This window comes from Staurois parvus, unplaced genomic scaffold (assembly GCF_062004578.1).
Source record: "Staurois parvus isolate SC_StPar_1 unplaced genomic scaffold, SC_StPar_1.0 ptg000176l, whole genome shotgun sequence".
Classification (NCBI taxonomy): Eukaryota; Metazoa; Chordata; class Amphibia; order Anura; family Ranidae; genus Staurois; species Staurois parvus.
This window is the reverse complement of record NW_028317972.1, coordinates 1,538,637-1,561,232: the sequence shown is the minus strand read 5'-3', so window position 1 is coordinate 1,561,232 and position 22,596 is coordinate 1,538,637. Positions and strand designations below refer to the sequence as shown.

General features: G+C 41.3%; 1 protein-coding gene across 5 annotated transcripts; it reads left to right on the top strand.

Moving 5' to 3' along the window:
* Positions 1-5,971: 5,971 nt before the first annotated feature.
* Positions 5,972-22,475, top strand: REXO4 (RNA exonuclease 4). 5 transcript variants are annotated; one of them, XM_089677039.1, is made up of 10 exons: positions 5,994-6,072; positions 7,913-8,047; positions 8,789-9,005; positions 11,926-12,233; positions 12,869-13,021; positions 17,947-18,140; positions 18,972-19,060; positions 20,340-20,414; positions 20,596-20,670; positions 21,227-22,475. In XM_089677039.1, exons 2-10 carry the CDS (start codon positions 7,941-7,943, stop codon positions 21,350-21,352), a joined length of 1,344 nt encoding a protein of 447 aa, XP_089533165.1. In that variant the 5' UTR covers positions 5,994-6,072; positions 7,913-7,940; the 3' UTR covers positions 21,353-22,475. The 5 variants fall into 5 exon arrangements, with proteins under 5 accessions (XP_089533167.1, XP_089533165.1, XP_089533166.1 ...); XM_089677041.1 differs by lacking the exon at positions 7,913-8,047 and having other exon boundaries at positions 5,972-6,072; positions 8,765-9,005; XM_089677040.1 differs by lacking the exon at positions 7,913-8,047 and having other exon boundaries at positions 5,995-6,072.
* Positions 22,476-22,596: the final 121 nt, after the last annotated feature.

The window sequence follows — 22,596 nt, the reverse complement described above, 5'->3', positions numbered from 1 at the left end:
GCCAAGTGTAAAGTTTGGTGGAGGGGGGATTATGGTGTGGGGCTATTTTTCAGGTGTTGGGCCCCTTAGTTCCAGTGAAGGGAACATTTAAGGTGTCAGCATACCAAGACATTTTGGACAATTTCATGCTCCCAACTTTGTGAGAACAGTTTGGGGATGAGCCCTTCCTGTTCCAACATGACTGCACACCAGTGCAAAAAGCAAGGACCATAAAGACATGGATGAGCGAATTTGGGGTGGAGGAACTTGACTGGCCTGCGCAGAGTCCTGACCTCAACCCGAAAGAACACCTTTGGAATGAATTAGAGTGGAGACTGTGAGCCAGGCCTTCTCGTCCAACATCCGTGCCTGACCTCACAAATGCGCTTCTGGAAGAATGGTTAAACATTCCCATAGACACACTCCTAAACCTTGTGGACAGCCTTCCCAGAAGAGCTGAAGCTGTTAAAGCTGCAAAGGGTGGCCCAACCCAATATTGAATCCTACGGACTAAGGTGTCCGTTTATGAACCAGCGGTAATAGATCGCTGCTCAGTTCTCCGGCATTCTCGGAGAACACAGTTCTCCTGTGAATGCAGTTTATGAAGCAGTTCTCCGAACGAAGGGAGAACGGTCTCCAAACGCTGTTGAACGGTCTACAAACTCTGGAAAACGGCTGATTTTACTATAATCTCGTGAGAGTACAGTAAAAGATCAGTTTACTAAGCAGAGGTAAATTATCTCTGCTTAGTTTGCGGTTGGAGGGAGAACACAGATCTCCAGTGAAGGGCTGACATGATCTCCTGAGTGTTTTAAATTGTGAATGACCAGAGAATAGCTGAGATCCGTTGAATCGCAGCTATTCTCTGTGTCATAAACGGACACCTAAGACTGGGATGCCATTAAAGTTAATGTGTGTGTAAAGGAAGGCATCCCAATACTTTTGGCAATATAGTGTATAAGTAGCACTACCCCTTTAGGGGTTGCCGATGAATTGAGTCCCCCTATAGTCCTGCACAGCCAGGCAATCTGCATTCTCCACACAAGCTTGCACGCAGAGTCAGGAATCAGTCATTGAGCTTTGTTTTTGTTGTTTATTGAGGGGATTTAGAACTGGGATAGGGTAAGAGGAGATAAGGATGCCCAAGGGAACCGACAACCTCCTGGTAACTATTCGCAAGCTTCTCTTCTGCAACACAGTCTCTGTTGGAGAGCTAGCCTTGATGTATCACCCCAGACCCTAGATGAAACTCTCCTCTTCACACACAAATCTGGAGGTTTTCTTGAGCAGGGGATCTGGCTCCTGTTCCTTTAAGTAGGTATACAGTCACTAATATGGAGCTAATCTGGTTTCCCACCAGAGTGCTCCTTCCCCTATCCACCCAGGGGGTGCAGGTGTACTCACTCAGATCCTCTCCTGTACTGCTTGCGGGTTGGCTTCTGCTACCAGGCCTATCAACTGGGCTGCTTCTTCCCTGCCATACAGGTGGTCCTCACTCAGAGGGCCAGTGAGCTCCAAGTTTTCCTCCTTTCCAGCTCCAGGCTCACAGGCAAGCCCCATCCCACTAGGCAGCCTCCTTCCTCGGCCTAACATCTTCCTCTATCCTTCTTCCACCCGACTATTCTCCCACACTCCTGCCACTGAGCTGGCTCCAACACTTTTTAAGGGTGTCCAGTCCCTTGCCAACCTCTTGTTGGGGATTAGCCAGGAGCCCCCAAAAGTGCAGCCAGCCACTCATCAGATCCACCTAGAGCAGGGGGAAATTCCAGAGGGGCTGGCCTGCAGAGCCTCTCAGCCCTAGCCACAATTAGACCCCTCTCTGGCTATTACAACTGAGCTGCTGCTCAGCCCCTGTCTAACCACTGGAGTCTAGCTCCCCCTAGCTAAACTAAAATAGTTTGTCTCATCCCTCTAATTAACACTTTTGCCAATTAGTTTGGTCTGTTAAAGGAAGTTGAAAAATGACAGACCAGGTGAAAAAAAGTAAAACTGGAAAACTGCAGTTAAGTTTTTTTTGTTTGTTTCTTTGTATAACACTGCTTTCGTCTAGGTTCACACCTATGTGTTTTCCGTTTTGTTTTTCATTTTGCAGAAACGCACTGCGGTCCATTTAACATGATTTGTTATGGGACAGGTTCACATCTCCACATTTTCACCTGGTGCATTTTTTGGAAACGGTTGTGTTTTTGGTTCTATAGACTTCAATGGAGACACTGCAGAAAAGCAAGTTTTAATGCATTTTGGACGCATTTTGAGTTTTAATCCGCCTGAAAAAAATGCAAAATGCATGTGCAAAAATGCAAAATGCACTGCAGAAATGGATCAAATGCAAACTGCATAGATGTGAACCTAGCCTTAGGGCTGGTTGACACCAGATGCAGACAAGTGCTTTTTTTCTGCATTAAAAATGTATGCACAGTGCTTTTTATGTATTCTAATGGCTCTAGTTTACAACAGTGCAGTCAGTTCCAGTGCAAGAAAAGAAAAAAAAAAAAGAAGTAGAACATGCTGCTTTTTTCTGCACAGCAGTGTACTGGAACACAGCAAAACATGTCATAAACGCACCAGAACAGAGTGTGAGGTGAATTGCAAAAAAAATGCATCTGGAACGGAGTGTGTTTTTGTGGTGTGAATTAGCCCTAAAAGTATTGCTTTGTTTTCTTAACCACTTCCCGTCTGGCCCATGTATATAAACAGCCGGATAGGAGCAGTGCAGGGGTGGGTTGCTGTTCATTAATGGTGCCCGCCATTTTAGCCTGTGCGTGCTCCCTGGGAGCATGTGGCACAGCGATCCGGTGCCCGCTGTCTCCTCCTGACACAGCGGAACACCGATCACTGTACGGGACCTTTGTGTGAGGTCCCGATCATGTGATCACTGATTAGCCAATCACTTCTGACATCATTGCATACTACGTGTGAAATTTGTGAATGATCGCAGAGATCACATGGTACAAGGCTAGTCACAACAGCCTTGTACCACGTGAAAAGCTGTGATCAATCACAGCTCTCACAGTATTTCTCATTGGCTGCAAGAATGCAACCAGAGAGAAGGAGAAATGATTGCTTTTACAGCCTTTATGGGTGTAAAAGCAATCAGTGTAAAAAAAAAAAAAAAGTAGTACAGTGTCACTATGTAAAGAAAAAAAAAACAAATAATATAAAAAAAAAAATTAAAAATCTTTTGAAAAATTATAATTTTGATTATAAACTAATTTGGGATATGTTTTTTTTACTAAAAAGATAACTGAATGCATTTTGGCCAAGATGTATGAAGAAAGATTATTTATTTGCAAAATTTTATAAGAAAAACACTTTTTTCAAAATGTTTGGTCATTTTCATTTACATAGCAAAAAAAAATAAAAATCCCAGTGGTGAATAAAAACCACAATAAAGTTTTATCTGTTTAAAAAAAATGCTAAAAAATTCATATGGGTACAGTGTTTGCATGACCGCACAATTGTCATTCAAAGTGTGATAGCACTGAAAGCTGAAAATTGGCCTGGACAGGAAGGGGGTAAAAGTGTCTGGATTTGAAGTGGTGAATGGTCACAATAAAAAATGACATTTTGTAGAGGAAAGTTTACCATCCACAGACAGATCTGTAGAATTTCAACCAGTCATCAGAATGAAAATGTAAATTGTAATTGTCGACAAGTATCCCATTAGTATGACATTGATTTCAGGGTGCTGTAAATTGTTGTATGACTGCTAACAACTGGTTACCTTCCCCAGCAGCAAAATGATTTAATCATAGTGTGTGTTTAACTAGCAGGAAAAAGATCTTCTGAGTTTTCTTTTTTTTGTTTTATAACCTGGTGATCTAGCCAATAAGACACCTTCTGTATTAGAATGTACCCACTCTGGATGAATGAGCACAGGGGGGCTCCTTTGGACAGCAGCACTGTCAGTCTGAGGGGAGTGTTAGATATACTAGTAGATTTAAATACCTAACAAATTGAAGTCAAACTTCAGCTAACACTTATAATCAGTTACAGTAACTGTTTTCCTTTTGGGATAAAGGTTTTACATAAAGAAAAGCTGAACATTGTAAGCACCCCTGTCAGTGGAAAATGGTTTGTCTCAACCATCAAACTGATACATCTGCAGGGCAGCCTTGTAGGCAGGTGCAGTCTGTTTTCTCCACTCTAGGTGGCACTCGACCTGAATGGTACCACAGCCTGGAAAGGAAGTCCAAGCGAAACAGGTTTTCTGTATGGTTTCCTTTGTCAATGGAGCAGCGTTTTGGTTGGCGACGCTGTGGCCATGTGACCCTTGGTGGCCAATTTGGGTCATCAGGGTCTGTTTCAGTCCCTGTCCCCAGATTTTGGCGCGTTTTGCATGAGTGGCTAGTGTAAGGAGAGAGACCTCACATGTCAGGGACAGTAACTAGTGGTAGGAGCAGGCTCCTGATGAGGAGGGAAAAGCTAGGGATGCGCTAGTCTTACATAGGCCTCCCATCTTGGGACCGGCCTGGCCAGGCTGCGCTTCACCCTCTAAACAGATGCTGTCGGAACCTCTCCTCAGCCGCATTTGTGGCAGCGCCTCCCGCAACGTTGGCATTCCTACTACAAATATCAAGTTTTGCTACGACTGGACTGTGTATTTACTGCCTGCACCTCCCCACAGCTGATTAAAAAACAACAGACTTAAAAAGAAAACTACTGCAGCCATCATATCTAAGAATTGGTAAGCTGCAATATAATAAATGTATACTGTTGGGGTAATACTGATTTAAGGAAGAACAAAACCTAAAACATGTTCATGTATTAACTTCAAGCTCAAAGTTTAAGTTTATCATCTGTAAAATATTACCTAGCAAAATGGCTGCTAGGAGCATCCTAACCTGATTGCACCTACCAGCAATTCACAGTACCCTCAGGAGGGAAGCCTGCAATCACCCCTGTTCTCCAGGGGTTCCCACATATCCAGCCTGTTATTGCTGTCCTCTGGCAGGGGTTCCCACATATCCAGCCTATCGTTATTGCTGTCCTCCGGCAGGGGTTCCCACATATCCAGCCTATCGTTATTGCTGTCCTCCGGCAGGGGTTCCCACATATCCAGCCTATCGTTATTGCTGTCCTCCGGCAGGGGTTCCCACATATCCAGCCTATCGTTACTGCTGTCCTCCGGCAGGGGTTCCCACATATCCAGCCTATCGTTACTGCTGTCCTCCGGCAGGGGTTCCCACATATCCAGCCTATCGTTACTGCTGTCCTCCGGGAGGGGTTCCCACATATCCAGCCTATCGTTACTGCTGTCCTCCGGGAGGGGTTCCCACATATCCAGCCTATCGTTACTGCTGTCCTCCGGCAAGGGTTCCCACATATCCAGCCTATCGTTACTGCTGTCCTCCGGCAGGGGTTCCCATATATCCAGCCTATCGTTACTGCTGTCGTCCGGCAAGGGTTCCCACATATCCAGCCTATCGCGTTACTGCTGTCCTCCGGCAGGGGTTCTCACATATCCGCCTATTGTTACTGCTGTCCTCCAGCAAGGGGTTCCCACATATCCAGCCTATTGTTACTTCTGTCCTCCGGCAGGGGTTCCTACATACCCAGCCTATTGTTACTTCTGTCCTCTGGCAGGGGTTCCCACATATCCAATCTATTGTTACTGCTGTCCTCCGGCATCCAGCCCACTAATACTTTTTTTCCTGAAGCAGGGGTTCCCAGACATCCAGCTCACTGTTACCTTTTACCTACAGGAGGGGTTTCCAAATATCCAGCTCATTGCAACTTCCTTGCAGCACTGCAGGGGTTCTGGTATATCCAGCCCACTGTTTCCTCTAACAGGGATCAAAAGATATCCAGCCTACTGTTACCTATGCCCTCTAGGAGGGATTGATTGATTCTTTCTTTCTTTCTCTCTCTCTCCAGTCCACTATTACCTCTTTCCTCCAATAGGGGGTCCCCAAATATACAGCATGCAGTAAACTCAGTTCTCCAGCAGAGGTCTCCTGCATGCCAAAGTTCTGCAGGAACTGAACTTGCGGCTCATGTTGCACACGGAGGGATTTGGCCGGCGGCTTCCGGTCTTCTCATGTCACATGTGTTGTTGAGAAGTAGATCTGCAATGTGAGGAGCTGCACTTAGGTGAGTTGTCTGCAAACGGTACGGGGGACCCGCAGACTGTCTTGTGTCTTCCACACGTAACATGTATTTCTGGTATTATTATGAGTTTAGATTTCATCTGATGCTTCTCTTTGGGGCATTTCTATGGGAGTGCATCTTATTTTGATCAGCAGTTATATTCTAGTTTTTTATTTAGTAGTTTGTTTCTTGACATGTTTTAATTATTTAACTGTGAAATTGTCAAGCCTGAAAATGAGATCCAGTATGAGGATGAGAGGCCTTCTCATCACAGGTTATAGCTAATAGGGAACAGAAGGTTTGATGGTCCTGCGTATTAAAGCTGGCCATAGATGAATCGAATCTTGGATGGTTCAACAGGGACTGACAGAGATTCAATCTATCTATGGGCAGGCTGGTTGTACTGAAGTCGAAAACGAGAAGCGCACCAACCTTGCGCATTACCTCAGTAACCAAAATTTATTAATTGTAAAAAATATACTCACAAACAGCGAATAAAATCAGGCATGTAAGTCCTCACAGGGACTTGAAGATAACATGAGTCCCATCAGGGGAGTGGGTGTTCAGTATAGCTGACGCGTTTCGAAGGGGGTCCCTTCTTCCTCAGAGCTCCCCGAGACACTCCACGAGGTGAGACCCCCTTCAAAACGCGTCAGCTATACTGAACACCCACTCCCCTGATGGGACTCATGTTATCTTCAAGTCCCTGTGAGGACTTACATGCCTGATTTTATTCGCTGTTTGTGAGTATATTTTTTACAATTAATAAATTTTGGTTACTGAGGTAATGCGCAAGGTTGGTGCGCTTCTCGTTTTCATTTCATTCTTCAGTGTTGATTGGGCTTCCCCAGCCTTGTTTTGGAGCCGCACAGCCCTTTATGCATTGGTGGACGATCCCTCCAGGCCTGGTTCCATCTATTCGCCACCTGTTTGAGCCCTAGAGCGCAGGAGAATTCGTCTTTGATTTACTGTACTGAAGTCGATCCAGCTGTCAACTTCAGTACAGCCAGCCGGTTGGATTTTTTTGCATGCGATCACTGTCGATGGCTATAGCCTCCAGCAGTGATCATTGTGTTCTGCTGACAGGGAGGCACTCCGCTGGCAGAATACAATAATGCTGTGGGAGGGATTCCCCCATGAACACTGTGACTGTGGTATGAGGATCCTGTCCTTGACAGCTTAAATCTAATAGGGAACAGAAGGTTTGATGGTACTGCTTATTACCGCTTACATCAAGCAGCCATGACATTATGACCATCCACAGCTCTGACCTGTTAAAGTGGTTGTAAAGGCTGAAGGCTTTTTTTTTTACCTTCATGTGTTCTATGCATGATGGTAAAAAACCACCTCTCCAAATACTCACCTGAGCCCCCTCTCGATCCAGTGATGTGCACTGGAGTATCAGATATCCCAGGACTCCCTCTTCTCATCGGCTGAAACAGCAGCAGGAGCCAATGGCAATCACAGCCATTGAGCCAATGAGAACAGTCTCAGCTGTCCCAGGACTCCCTCTCCTCATGTTAAGCACAGCCATGTGAGCCAATGGCAATCACAGCTATTGAGCCAATGGGGGGGGCCCTGTGTGTGAGAATGGACACATGGCGCAGCTGCTAGGGAGTGTGCATGCTTGGGTGCCCCCATAGCAAGCTGCTTGCTATGGGGGTACCGGACAGTAGGAAGAGGCCAGGAGCGCCGGGACCCGAGATGAGGAGGATCCCAACTGCTCTGTGAAAAAAACACTGCACACAGCAGGTAAGTATAGACATATTTGTTATTATTTTAATAATTAATTAATAATAATTATTATTATTTTAATAATTACGTTTTTGGAATCTCTTTAAAGCATGGACTCCAAATTAACATCCACATGAATGATAAATGGACCCAAGGTCTCCCAGCAGAACATTGCCCAAATCATCACACTGCCTCTGTTGGCTTGCCTTCCTCATACTGCATCCTGGTTCCATCTCTTCCCTAGGTAAGGGCCACACAAGCACCTGGACATCCACATGATGTAAAAGAAAACATGAATTATCAGACCAGGCCACCTTTTTCCATTGCTCCAGTTTTGATGTTCATGTGCCCAGTGTAGGCGCTTTTGGCTGTGGACACAGGTCAGCATGGGCAGCCTGAACAGTCTGCAGCTATGCAAATTCACTTGCTGCCTAATATATCCCACCCTTTTTCAGGTGCCATTATAATCAAATAATCAGTGTTATTCACTTTAACTCTGTGGTCATAATGTTATGACTGATTGCTGTACACCTAATTAGGAAACAGGAACTATGAGTATCTGGCCCATTACAGCTTACTTTTAACACGAAAAAAGAGGTATAAGGGTTGTGCTCATGAGGCTCCTGCTTGTTACAGTTTATATCTAACAGGGAATTAGAGCTATGAGTGTCTTTTTTTTTTTTTTTCCTTACAGCTTATGATCTATCAGGGAACAGGAGGTATGGGGGTCCTGCCCATCATAGCTTACATCTAATATGGAACAGGAGGTATGGGGGCCCTGCTTGTTACAGCTTACATATGACAGGGAACAGGAACTGTGAGTGTCTTTCATTGCAACTTACATCTAATAAGGGAGAGGAGGTATGAGGGTTATGCCCATTACAGCCTATAGTGAAAGTTACTAGAGACATAAATATGGTTTAATAGTTTTATGATCAACATGTCTGTATTGTACTTCCAGACATTAATCTGTCATCTATGATAGGACAGAGATGGGGAAGATTGTAGTGAAAAAGGACAAACCATCTTCTGGGGAGCAGGAAAAAAACAATGTTAAACCTACCAAAAAACAGAAAAAGAAGAAATTCTGGAAAAACCATCCAAAAATCACCACCAAGCAGGCCGAGATCAGAAAGATGTCTCTGTTACTTCCACCAAAGAAGCCCGAAGAGTTTTCTTCCAACTGGAAAACACTGCAGGCAGTGAGTATGGCTTATATGTACCAGGCAGATAATTTTAATGGTGTTTAAATTTGGCTAACGTAGAAAATGAAGGCTTGAAATACATGCAGGGATGTACAGTGAAGGAAATAAGTATTTGATCTGCTGCTGACTCTGAATGTTTGCCTACTCACAAAAAAATGATCAGTCTAAAAATCGAATGGTAGGTGTATTGTAACACTGAGAGACAGAATAGCAACAAAGAATTCAAAAGAAATGCATGTCTAACAAATTATGCACTGATTTGCATGTTCATGAGGGGAAATAAGTATTTGATCCCCTTCACAAACCATGACTTAGTACTTGGTGGCAAATCCCTTGATGGCAATCACAGAGGTCAGACGTTTCCTGTAGTTGGCCACCAGGTTTGCACACATCACAGGAGGGATTTTGGCCCACTCCTCTTGGCAGATCCTCTCCAAGTCATTAAGGTTTGGTGGCTGACGTTTGGCAACTCGAACTTTCAGCTCCCTCCACAGATTTTCAATCGGAATAAGGTCTGGAGACTGGCTAGGCCACTCCAGGACCTTAATGTGCTTCTTCTTGATCCACTCCTTTGTTGCCTTGGCTGTGTGTTTTGAGTCATTGTCATGCTGGAACACCTATCCACAACCCATTTTCAATGCCTTGGCTGAGGGAAGAAGGTTCTCACCCAAGATTTGACGGTACATTGCCCCATCCATCTTCCCTTTGATGCGGTGCAGTTGTCCTGTCCCCTTAGCAGAAAAGCACCCCCAAAGCAGAATGTTTCCACCACTATGCTTGACAATTGGGATGATGTTCTTGGGGTCATAGGCAGCATTCCTCCTCCTCCAAACATGGCGAGTTGATGCCAAAGAGCTCGATTTTTGGTCTAATCTGACCACAACACTTTCAACCAGTCCTCCTCTGCATCATTCAGATGTTCAGTGGCAAACTTCAGACGGGCCTGGACATGTGCTTTCTTGAGCAGAGGGACCTTGCAGGATTTCAATCCTTGTCGGCGTAGTGTGTTACCAATTGTTTTCTTGGTGACTGTGGTCCCAGCTGCCTGGAGATCATTGGCAAGATCCTCACGTGTAGTTCTGGGATGATTCCTCACTGTTCTCATGATCATTGACACTCCACGAGGTGAGATCTTGCATGGTGCACCAGACCTAGGGAGACTGACAGTCGTTTTGTGTTTCTTCCATTTGTGAGTGATTGCACCAACTGTTGTCACCTTCTCACCAAGCTGCTTGGCGATAGTTTGGTAGCCCAGTCCAGCCTTGTGTAGGTCTACAATCTTGTCCCTGACATCCTTGGACAGCTTTTTGGTGTTTGCCATGGTGGAGAGTTTGGAATCTGATTGTTTGATTGCTCCTGTGGACAGGTGTCTTTTATACAAGTAACAAAATGAGATTAGCAGCACTCCCTTTAAGAGACTGCTTCTAATCTCAGTTTGTTACCTGTATGAATGTCACCTGGTAGCCAGAAATCCTGCTGAATGATAGGGTATCAAACACTTATTTCCCTCATGAGCATGCAAATCGCTGCATAATTTGTTAGATATGCATTTCTTTTGAATTTTTTGTTGCGATTCTGTCTGTGTTACAATACACCTACCATTTGATTTTTAGACTGATCATTTCTTTGTGAGTGGGAAAACATTCAAAATCAGCAGGGGATCAAATACTAATCTCCTTCACTGTAGTTCTTTCCTGTTCTGAGTTGTTTTCACCCTGGAATTGCTATAATGTTCAAGGTTATCCCATTGCCTAAAATCAGCTTGTTGTCACTAATATGGTATTCTGGAAACACTACTTGGTGTGATTTTGCAGTCCAGGCATTCCCAACTTTACCCACTGTAGAACCTTTTTCCTCTCCCTGAGCAAAATGGTTATTTGTTGCTTGCAGTTTTTTCCCATAGATTACCTTGTGCTCTTTGTCTATCAGCACTCTCCTTTAATTTATTATAGGTACTTACTTCTATTACGCCGTCAATTAATGCAGCACTTTACATTATATATTGTACATTTTCATCATTCCCTGCCCTCAAGGAGCTTGCAGTCTAAGGTCCCTAACTCACATTCATACATACACGTACTAGGGACAGTTTAGACAGGAGCCAATTAACATACCAGCATGTCTTTGAAGGGTGGGAGGAAACCCAAGCAGGCACAGAGAACATGCAAACTCTTCATGACAAAACCTTAACAATGTCTCTACTTTCAAATAAGTAATATTAGACCCGTTGATAGTAGTAGTTAGTCACATTTAACTGGACCTGTTCGGTAAAATAGAAGAAATTTCTGTTTATCTCAAGACATTGCTACTTATTCCGACATGAGTTGAATGTGAGTAGCTAATACTATCTTTTCTATGAGCTGGATAAATTTAGAAGCTTCACTGGTGGTGTAATATATAATTAGATTTATGTATTTTTAATTTGTATGATCTGTCTTCATGGCTATGAAAAAGCAAGTGAGCTGGCAAGGATTGACTGCTGCATTTAAGAGACAAAATATATTCAAAAGCACCTTGAAACAAAGCTGGGAACTCCTATGCAAGCTTGAGTGCAGCATTTAGCTGGTGTGTGGCAACCCTGAACACAGATATCAAGTGCTTACACTATTTGAACTGAAAAAAATGTTTTCAAGACTTTTGCAGTAATACATAAGTGATCAATAGGTTGTGTTTTGGGTAATGAGATTATTCCTTCAAGGCTACCTGTCAGGAACGAGGCTGCCATTAGGCCCTGGAGGCCCCCAATGCTTGTGCAGCTGCAGAAGTGCCTGCTTTCTTTGAACTCACACTATTTCTGGAATATGGCAGTGGTAGCCACCAGCATGGAATGAGAGATTCCATTCTGCCAGGTAACAGCTGTCTTAACAGGTTATCTTTACAAGTTAATACAGTGTAATATTCTTATTTTCTATTTTAGTTACTGACATCTGAGAAGAACATCACTAATACTGAATCAACACCGGAAAACCCCCTTAAAAAGGAGGAAAAATTACCAAAGTTAGGAAAGCAGAAGGCTGACCCTCTAATTAAACAAAACCCCTCCAGTGTCTCCACAGTTAAAGAGGGTCCAACTGATGACAGAACACTAAAGAGAGCTGCAGAGGATACTGGGATTGCAGACAAGAGAAGGGAGAAGAGGAGGATTTTACAAGCAAAAGTGGAAGAAAAACCTTCTAAACATCACAAGAAGAAAGCAACGGAAACAAACCTCCCGGTGACACCAAAGTATGTGTTTTTCATGCTGTTGCTAAAACAGTTTTTTCATCTCTCAGCACTGAAGGGACAAGTGTACAGAGATCACTAGAGGGGCTTATATTTTAATGCCCCCACCACACTCAAACACTAATATTACAAGTATACATTTATATAGCTCTGACATATTCTTTAGTTCTGTATAAACAATACTAAACCTCTCTGCACCAGACAAGCTTTCATCCTAATGCCCCAACCACAGTCACATGCTATTAATATTCATTTATATTGCTCTTATATTCCTAAGTGCTATACAGAGATCTCTGAACTAGTCACAACAGTTTCTGCTCCAGGGGAGCTTATACTTTACTATTGCACCACAGTCATACGCTATCAATTTACTGTATTTAACTCTGACATTCTGCAGTGCTGTAGAGAGAACACTGAACTGGTCACATCCATCTATGCAACAGAGGCACATATGCTTTAATGTCTCCACCACAGTTGCACACACTAGGTTTAGTTTGGGTGGATAGTTATTAACCTGCCACACAAAGAGGGAGGCAATAAAAAGTCAGTGTGCTCAGTGTCCTTACTGGGGAACCAACTCTGCACCCCTGGGACTGCAAGAATGTTTACTTACCTGCTCTAATGCTTCTGGTTCATAGGGTTGACCTTTGGTTTGATGACGTGGATCCAGATGACATAGAGGCAGCGCTGGGGCCAGAAGCTGGTCAGATTGCCCGCAAGATGCAAGGTTTGCCAGAGAAGAAGACTGATGCATTAGATATGATCCTGGTGAAAGATCGAGCATTTGAGGGGTAAACTACAATATTAAAAGAAATCTGAACTGAGCAATAAGTGGGCCGACACTGTCGACCCTCTGAAAATGCTAGTTGTTTGGCTGTCTCTGGATTCCATATTTTATGAAACATTGACCTAGAACAACCATGCACTCATTGAAAGTTGAATTCAGTGAGGTGCTGAGCAACAATCTTTTTTTGGAGCTAGGTGCCAACAACAACAACCTTCATTATCAATAGATATACGAGCGCTTGGTAGTGCAGGGAAAAGCAGCTGACATAAAGGCAAAACCTCTTAACCTTCATAAAACCAATAAATGTATGCAGTGCTTAAAAAATTACACATGTAACATAAACACATAAAGTTGCACTATAAGGCGCTAAAGTAATTCAGGTGCAATGAACGTCTATGGACGTTAACTGTGCAAGTGGTGAACTTAGGAATGTAGTAATATATATAAGCACATAGGTCCCAAACTTGATAGGGGGTGAAGGAAACGTGACTCCAGTGATGTAAAATGAGTGTAGATTGCACTAACCAGCGCAATATTATGCGCATTTGAGTACTTAAACCACTCCTGGTCTTCTGTGTATGGTAATATGAGTATCCAAGGAACACCTGGCCAACCGACCGAAAGACAGGTTATCGTATGGTCATCAATCTCCAGGGATCAGGAATCACTCAGCCATCCACCAGGGGGATCACTCTCCAGGTAACGGGTATCATATCTGACCAACAGGGGGACCACTCACAATGGCAGATGTAGAGCAGAACAAGGATCCACCTTGGGGGGGGGGGGGGGCTCGCAATCAAACGAGCCCAAACAGAAATTGCTAATAGTGTAGTATTTTATTAATGGTTGGTTGCCAAGCAGAAGTAGATACAAAAATTCAAAGCATTCACAGTGTGGTCAAACAGCATTAAAGATGGCCGCCAGCCTAACACGTGGCCTGTGCGGCATGACAACACCACCCTGGCTCCTCCCTAACGCGCTTCGTGTACCAGCACGTTATCAAAGGGGCAACAACCTTCATGTTTATACAATCTTATTGTGAAGTGAAAAAATGCTGTGCTACATGAAACAATGGCACAATCCTTGTATAACAAAAAACAAAGTGATAAAATATATATAGAAGATAAAATAGTTGAAAAAATTACTAATAAAAAAAATATATATTTAAAACAAAAACCACACAAAATAATAATTTTTAAGTATGAATCAAACAAAAGTCATTCAAAAACTTAAGTTCAATCAATAAAGTGTTCTTCAGTGAACCCTCCTTTTGGATAACAAAAAATATGTGCATCTGTCATAAATTCCCATGCAAAGACATCCTGCACTTTACGGTTACGGTCTTACTGCACTTTTGGTCCCATATGGACTCAGAAGATCTGCTTGCTGAATGAAGACTCCAAAGTAAGCTCCCTCTTGATAAGCGTCTTTGTATCAGCCATATTCCTCATTAAAAAGAACTCAACATAGTGCTTTATCCTTTTAAACTTTTATTCATTAATTAAACATAAGAAATACACTCATGTTCCGGAGGTGTATTTTGCACCAGGTATGATGAACATCCAGTGATGTACAGATTAAACACAAGATGGCAGTATCCTCTCAGCAGCAGAGTCCTGTACATGCTCAAAACATGATTTTTAATTACAATTTTATACATATCAGATATATATATATATAATTTTTTTTTATATTTTTGTATTTTTAATTATATTATGTATTTTTATTTTAGTTTTTATTCACAATATTTATATGTTCATTTTCTTTCGTTTTATTATTACTATATTATTGTTATCAAGTGGCTTTGCTGCTGGCTTGATGAGCATCCCGTATGAAATGTACTGAGGGCTGTGGATGAAGAATGGGTGACGTCTCCATAGCTCATGCTATACATATCCCATGTTATTTTTCAATGAACGGCGTTTGTTTTTTGGCAATTTGTTCTCTCTCTTTTGGTCTTCAATAAAATGGCGCCGATCGGCTTAACCGCCATGTGCTAGGCTGGTCCACAACAAAATGGCACCGGTTTACTATGTGAATTGAATGATTGTTGGACGGTCCAATCGTATCCCCTTGATAAAGTCACGGGACTAGTGACAAAACGCGTCAGAGGAGTGTGCGGATGACCTCACTATGTTACCATTCATCGGGACAGCGGTTGTAGTACTCTGTAAATGGCTCTTGGATTACAGTAGGCAATAGCATTCACTAAGTGGGCCCATGCTTTGCCTTGCCTTACAACACATGTATGGTGTCTGTTTTGAGCATATACAGGACTCTGCTGCTGTCTAATCTGTACATCACTGGATGTTCATCATACCTGGTGAAAAATACACCTCCAGAACGTGAGTGTATTTCTTATGTTTAATTAATGAATAAAAGTTTAAGAGGGTAAATCACTATGTTGAGTTGTTAATGAGGAATACGGCTGATACAAAGATGCTTATCAAGAGGGCGCTTACTTTGGAGTCTTCATTCAGCAAGCTGATCATCTGAGTCCATATGGGACCAAAAGTGCAGTTAGACCGTAACATTGTATAATGTGAGGTCACACTGCGTGAGGTGAGCAGATATATGGTGGAGGATGTCTTTGCATGGGAATTGATGGCAGATGCACATATTTTTCGTTTATTCAAAGGATGGTTCACCGAAGAACACTTTATTGATTTAAACTTGAGTTTTTGAATGACTTTTGTTTGATTCATATATATATGATATATTGATTCATATATATATTCATATATATATATATACATACACAGTCAGGTCCATAAATATTGGGACATCGACACAATTCTAACATTTTTGGCTCTATACACCACCACAATGGATTTGAAATAAAACGAACAAGATGTGCTTTAACTGCAGACTGTCAGCTTTAATTTGAGGGTCTTTACATCCAAATCAGGTGAACGGTGTAGGAATTACGACAGTTTGTGTATGTGCCTCCCACTTGTTAAGGTCCCAAAAGTAATGGGACAATTGGCTTCTCAGCTGTTCCATGGCCAGGTGTGTGTTATTCCCTCATTATCCCAATTACAATGAGCAGATAAAAGGTCCAGAGTTCATTTCAAGTGTGCTATTTGCATTTGGAATCTGTTGCTGTCAACTCTCAAGATGAGATCCATAGAGCTGTCACTTTCAGTGAAGCAAGCCATCATTAGGCTGAAAAAACAAAACAAAGCCATCAGAGAGATAGCAAAAACATTAGGCATGGCCAAAACAACTGTTTGGAACATTCTTAAAAAGAAGGAACGCACCGGTGAGCTCAACAACACCAAAAGACCCGGAAGACCACGGAAAACAACTGTGGTGGATGACCGAAGAATTCTTTCCCTGGTGAAGAAAACACCCTTCACAACAGTTGGCCAGATCAAGAACACTCTCCTGGAGGTAGGTGTATGTGTGTCAAAGTCAACAATCAAGAGAAGACTTCACCAGAGTGAATACAGAGGGTTCACCACAAGATGTAAACCATTGGTGAGCCTCAAAAACAGGAAGGCCAGATTAGAGTTTGCCAAACGACATCTAAAAAAGCCTTCACAGTTCTGGAACAACATCCTATGGACAGATAAGACCAAGATCAACTTGTACCAGAGTGATGGGAAGAGAAGAGTATGGAGAAGAAAAGGAACTGCTCATGATCCTAAGCATACCACCTCATCAGTGAAGCATGGTGATGGTAGTGTCATGGCGTGGGCATGTATGGCTGCCAATGGAACTGGTTCTCTAGTATTTATTGATGATGTGACTGCTGACAAAAGCAGCAGGATGAATTTCTGAAGTTTTTTGGCCAATATTATCTGCTCATATTCAGCCAAATGCTTCAGAACTCATTGGACGTCGCTTCACAGTGCAGATGGACAATGACCCAAAGCATACTGCAAAAGCAACCAAAGAGTTTTTTAAGGGAAAGAAGTGGAATGTTCTGCAATGGCCAAGTCAATCACCTGACCTGAATCCGATTGAGCATGCATTTCACTTGCTGAAGACAAAACTGAAGGGAAAATGCCCCAAGAACAAGCAGGAACTGAAGACAGTTGCAGTAGAGGCCTGGCAGAGCATCTCCAGGGATGAAACCCAGCGTCTGGTGATGTCTATGCGTTCCAGACTTCAGGCTGTAATTGACTGCAAAGGATTTGCAACCAAGTATTAAAAAGTGAAAGTTTGATTTATGATTATTATTCTGTCCCATTACTTTTGGTCCCTTAACAAGTGGGAGGCACATATGCAAACTGTTGTAATTTCTACACCGTTCACCTGATTTGGATGTAAATACCCTCAAATTAAAGCTGACAGTCTGCAGTTAAAGCACATCTGGTTCATTTAATTTCAAATCCATTGTGGTGGTGTATAGAGCCAAAAATGTTAGAATTGTGTCGATGTCCCAATATTTATGGACCTGACTGTGTGTGTGTGTATGTATGTATGTATGTATGTGTGTGTATATATATATATATATATATATATATATATATAATTTTCAATATTAATAATTCTTTCAACTATTTTATCTTCTATATATATATATTTTATTTTTTCCACTTTGTTTTTTGTTATATAAGGATTGTGCCATTGTTTCATGTAGCGCAGCATTTTTTCTCTTCACAATATGATTGTATAATTTGCCCCACTGAGATTTGGGTTGTGTGCACTAGTGGCTACAGTATTTATACGTTTTAATTATAATTTTTGTTTTCATTTCACCATAGTTAGTGATTTATTCAATTTATTTTAACCTTCATGTTTATCTCGGTAAAGGTTCCTCTACATTCCAACCCGATACCCTCATGGCTGAAATCCCTCCAGTCTTTTTTTTTTTTTTTTTGTTTTTTGTTTTTTTTTTTAATAAACAACTCCATAAATGGATTTACTTCTGAGGTTGAGCAGATGGCTTTCAGTTTTGTGATTGCATTTGTTTTCTCATAGGCTTACCAGGACAGTTGCAATGGACTGCGAAATGGTTGGAGTGGGCACAGATGGTGAAGAAAGCATAGTTGCTCGGGTGTCTATTGTCAATCAGTTTGGCAAGTGCATTTATGATAAGTATGTTAAACCCACGGAACGTGTTACTGACTACAGGACAGAGGTCAGCGGCATCCGGCATGGGGATATTAAGAAAGGTAAGAACTTGCAGCATTTATAATTAGGGGTAAAGAAGGCTTAGAACAGACAGTGGTATTTATTTATTTTTTTTTTAAAGAAGTGTGGTATACTAAAAAATAAACCTAGCTTATAATATTAAAGCATATACCATGTAATAGTGTAAATTGCTCTGCCAGCTCTATGCTCAAGAACTGGGCAATCGCTTAGTTGATTCTCAGTACTCAGGTCTGCTCTGAGCACAGAGCGGTGACTGTCATTCACCTCTCTGTGCTGTGGTCCTGCAGCATTCACTGGAGTGTCAGGCAGGAGCAGCTGGCTCAGATTTTCAGCGTGCGCTGAGGCTTAACCAACACTGTTGTCAAAATACATCCAGAGACTGGGCGTCATCTGACAGCAGGCGTTAGCCCACTGTTAGCTGATTCTGGGTCACAGGAGTGCACAAGTATGTCCACTCCTGTGACCCACAAGAGAAGTCTGGCCAATAGAGCTTTTGGCCATATTTCTCTTATTAAGCGTTTTCGATCGAAAGTGGTTTGGTATAGTAGAGGGAAGATGTTTTCAATTTCATTGTAATTATATTCAACCCTGACTGTCTCAGGAAAACCCTTGGTGTTCATTTTTTGGGTGTTAAGTTATACAGCACAAAGAGCAGTTTTGGGTAGAACTATCCTAACCAATCGACTTTCAGTAGTTCATTGAATTAAAACCAGTCAAATTTGATTTGTAGCTTTGTAATCCTGCACTGTGAACATCCCCCTTTTTAATTTTAGACACTTGAAAGGCTGTCCTTTTTACAATTTGCCTCTAATAAGTAGAGCTTCCAACTGGCAGATTTTTTTGTGTTTCAGGTGAGGATTTTAAGGTTGTACAGAAAGAAGTATCTGAAATTCTTAAGGGGCGTATCTTGGTTGGTCATGCTGTGCATAACGATTTGAAGGTGGGTTGTTTATCGCTCCTCAATAAGTTATCCATCAAAATTGGATCAAAGTGAATGCAAAAAATAGATCCACTATTTACATGTGTTGTGAGTGAACAATTGTAACAGACCTTACCAATAATTACTTTATGAAAATAAAAGTTGGTCATATAGGTTTACTAAATTGATTGATTGTACAATCTCCTTTAGATCTGCCAACAACTATGACATGTGAGGGCCTGCTTGATTATATTCAGCCAAATTATATGTTCAGGTAGGACCTCACAGTGAATAGTTTTTGTAAATCTAAATGAGACTGTACATTCGGATTGCCATGTGTGTGCTCACATCCATCTGGAAGATGTGTATGTAAATGGTACTTTCTGTTTCAGTGCCAAATGGTTGTCTTTTCCAAGGTACAACTGTCAAGGTTGCACCTTATTGCCATATTGGTTCAATAAGCAGCAGTCTCAGTCACAGAGGTGTACCATCACATCATACTTTGTGTGTATGTATATAATGTATAAAAATGTAGTTATCCACTTCTGGATCAGTGAAGTATCCTTACAATGCTGCACTTTCGATGGTTATACCAGCATCATCCTAGTATTGTCTAATAGACCCCAGATCTTTCCATAAAGAGTACCTGTCCCTGCCTATTGCTATCACAGGGGATACTTGTATTCCCTGTGACAACAATAAAAGTGATGACAATTTTAAAGCAAGGGTATTAAAATATGCGCAAAAGGCGAACACATGCATCGGTCCTGCACACACGCAAACAGCGTGTAATTTTTCCTACACATGGTATCACTGTGAACATCAAATCGAGGGCAGAAATTCTAGCACCAGACCTGTAAATCTAAAGTGGTAACCTGTAAGGGCTTTAACAGCGTTGCCTATGGATTATGAAATTTGCATCATTTATTGCTGTTGCACAGGCGTGTGCTGTTTTAAAGCATGACATGTTTGGTATCTGTTTACACGGTGTAAAATCATATTTTAAATTTTACCAAAAAATTGGGTATTATGTTGTTTTTGTGCATTAAAATTCAAAAAAGTGTATTTTGGAAGGAAAAAAAAATCCCCAAAAAATTACATTTGAAAAAATATATAATATTTAGGGGTTCTAAGTACTAAGTTCTAAGTTTTCTATCAAAGAAAAAAATAGTTTTTTTATATGTAAACAAGACGTGTCCCAAAATGCTTGATCTTCAAGTGGATATAGATAATTATTTTATTTTTTACTTGCTCTGTAGCTCAGTTCTTTAATCCTATAATTGCATTCCCTTTGTTTCAGATTCTCTTTTTGGATCATCCTAAAAAGGCCATAAGAGACACCCAGAAATACAAACCTTTCAGAAGGGAGGTGAAGGTATGTCGTCTTGTGTGTGCGAGCATCCGTAGTGTTAGTTTTGTTCAGCAAGAAGTTAGAAACTACAATAAATGCCATTAAAGTGATGTCACCATTTCTAGCTGTGTGAATAGTACTGACCTTCATCATGTAAAGTGGACCCTTTTCATAATCCTTCCCTTTTTTTTTTTTCTTCTGCTAGAGTGGACGTCCATCTTTGAAACTTCTGTGTGAAAAGATCCTCCATGTCAAAGTACAGACAGGTGAACACTCCTCAGTAAGTCAATCACTCAAAATCCAGATCACACAGCTAAAGCTAAATCTGTGGCTTTGACAACATTGTTTTTGTTTTTTTTCATTCTATACCAAGATACAAAAAGATAACATTACTATAGTTTCAGGTACATCAAATAAGGTCTCAGTCTGGGACGCAGCCCAAAGAGAATCAAAAGTAGATGTTACTTTTAATTCTAGTACAATAAGAGAGTTACAAAATTAGGACAGGAGGGCAGCCCCTCAGTTTTGACAACTTTTTTTTTTTTGTTCGATTCATGTAAGATTTTAGACAGGTTATCCCTGGGGCCAGATGTGTTCTCAACTTAAGAGCAGTAAAAGCTAAAATTGAAACTTTATTATAATTCCAAAAAAATTTAGATGTAGTTAACAAAATGTTTCCTGTCATTGTTGCAACAGCCCTGCTGGACCACAAAAATAAAAACTGTACTGCCTTATCAAAAAAAAAAACAAAAAACTTCTGTTTGATAGACTGGAAACTGTAATGAAAGTGTATAGATGATGATCATCAAATACAGTTTTTTAATATTTGGTTTTAGGTCCAAGATGCACAGGCCGCCATGAGGTTATACACCATGGAAAAGAAGAACTGGGAATCTGGCATTAAAGCGAAATACAACAAAACTAAAGTGGGACCCCAGAAGAAGGAACAGTCTTCTGAATAGCACTGGCTAGACAGTTTAAATCCTGTTGACCCATTAGGATGAGCTGCTAGACTGAAACCATCTTACTTCTACAGTCCTGATGTCATTTTGCTGCACCATTTACAACTGAAGCATCTGAGTGCGTGTGCCATTCCTGTGAATTCTGTGATGAAACAGATGTTTAATGAACTTTTAGATTTTTCAAATATTTTTAAAGGATCAAAGGAAACAAATATATTTTTTTTTCCCCACTCCCTCCTAGCTGACACCAATAATACACAGAACACAGCCAACTCATGAATTGGGTCATGTAATTATTTGTGAATGGCCACTGTTGGGATTATATCATTACAATCTGAAGAGTCAATACGTGCAGTAACAGCTGCAATCAGGAACTGGACTTTGAGAGCGATACCTTGTTTTCTGCATACTGACCACAGCTTATACAATTCCATATTTGCCTTTTTTAAATTTGCTTTGGAAGAAGTCACTTGGTGTGAATATTGGGTTTTATTTTTTTTCCCTCACTGCAGAACCTCAAGTTTTAAATTTTTCATAGTAAATGTTATTTTTTTTAAGGGCCGATCTACCCAAAATGTATATTTTTATTTGTAAGTGGAATCTATTTCGCTAAGTCAGCCCCTGGCTGTCTGTTTTTCTTGGAGACTGTAAAGTAAAACTAAAGGCAAGACTTTTTTATTTTATTTTGGGATAGAGTGGAGAGAAATTGGAAAGCCTGTCACGTTTTTATTGTAGTTTGTGTTCCCGTTAGCAGAGTTTGAATTCTTTATTTGTCCTGTCTACCATTTTCACTGAGAGTGAAAGAAAATCACAAATTTTTGGTTGTCACGGGAACAAGAATTGAAGGGAAATCTTCCAATGGGGGCACTAATTCTGACAACCATAGATTACCTCACTTTGGAGGGATTTCCTCTCACTTGACCTGTTTTGGTAATGGGACAGGATGCAAAATCGGGACACATATGGCAAAAGGAAAAAAAAAATGGTGGTTATATAACCACCTCTTGCTCTATCCAAATTGAAAGAATTGAAATGTTTTGCCTTTTAGTTCTACTTTAATATTTCTGTATTCCAGCTCCTTCTCTAACTGCCTCAATAATATTAAATAAAAATCCAGCAGGGATGGTGGTAACCTCTCATAATGAGCACAGCAGATGTGCAAACCAGGAAACTTTGTACAGAGATCTAGAGAGAAAACACAAAAAAAAAAGTCAGCTGGTAAAACTCCAGCATCCTGTAAACCA

Excerpts from the sequence above, each read along its gene's own strand:
- REXO4 (XM_089677039.1), top strand. The coding sequence starts at position 7,941 with ATGATAAATGGACCCAAGGTCTCCCAGCAGAACATTGCCCAAATCATC. Across the intron at positions 8,048-8,788 it reads TGGTTCCATCTCTTCCCTAG|GACAGAGATGGGGAAGATTG; the intron begins GTAAGGGCCACA and ends CATCTATGATAG. Across the intron at positions 20,415-20,595 it reads CTTTCAGAAGGGAGGTGAAG|AGTGGACGTCCATCTTTGAA; the intron begins GTATGTCGTCTT and ends TTCTTCTGCTAG.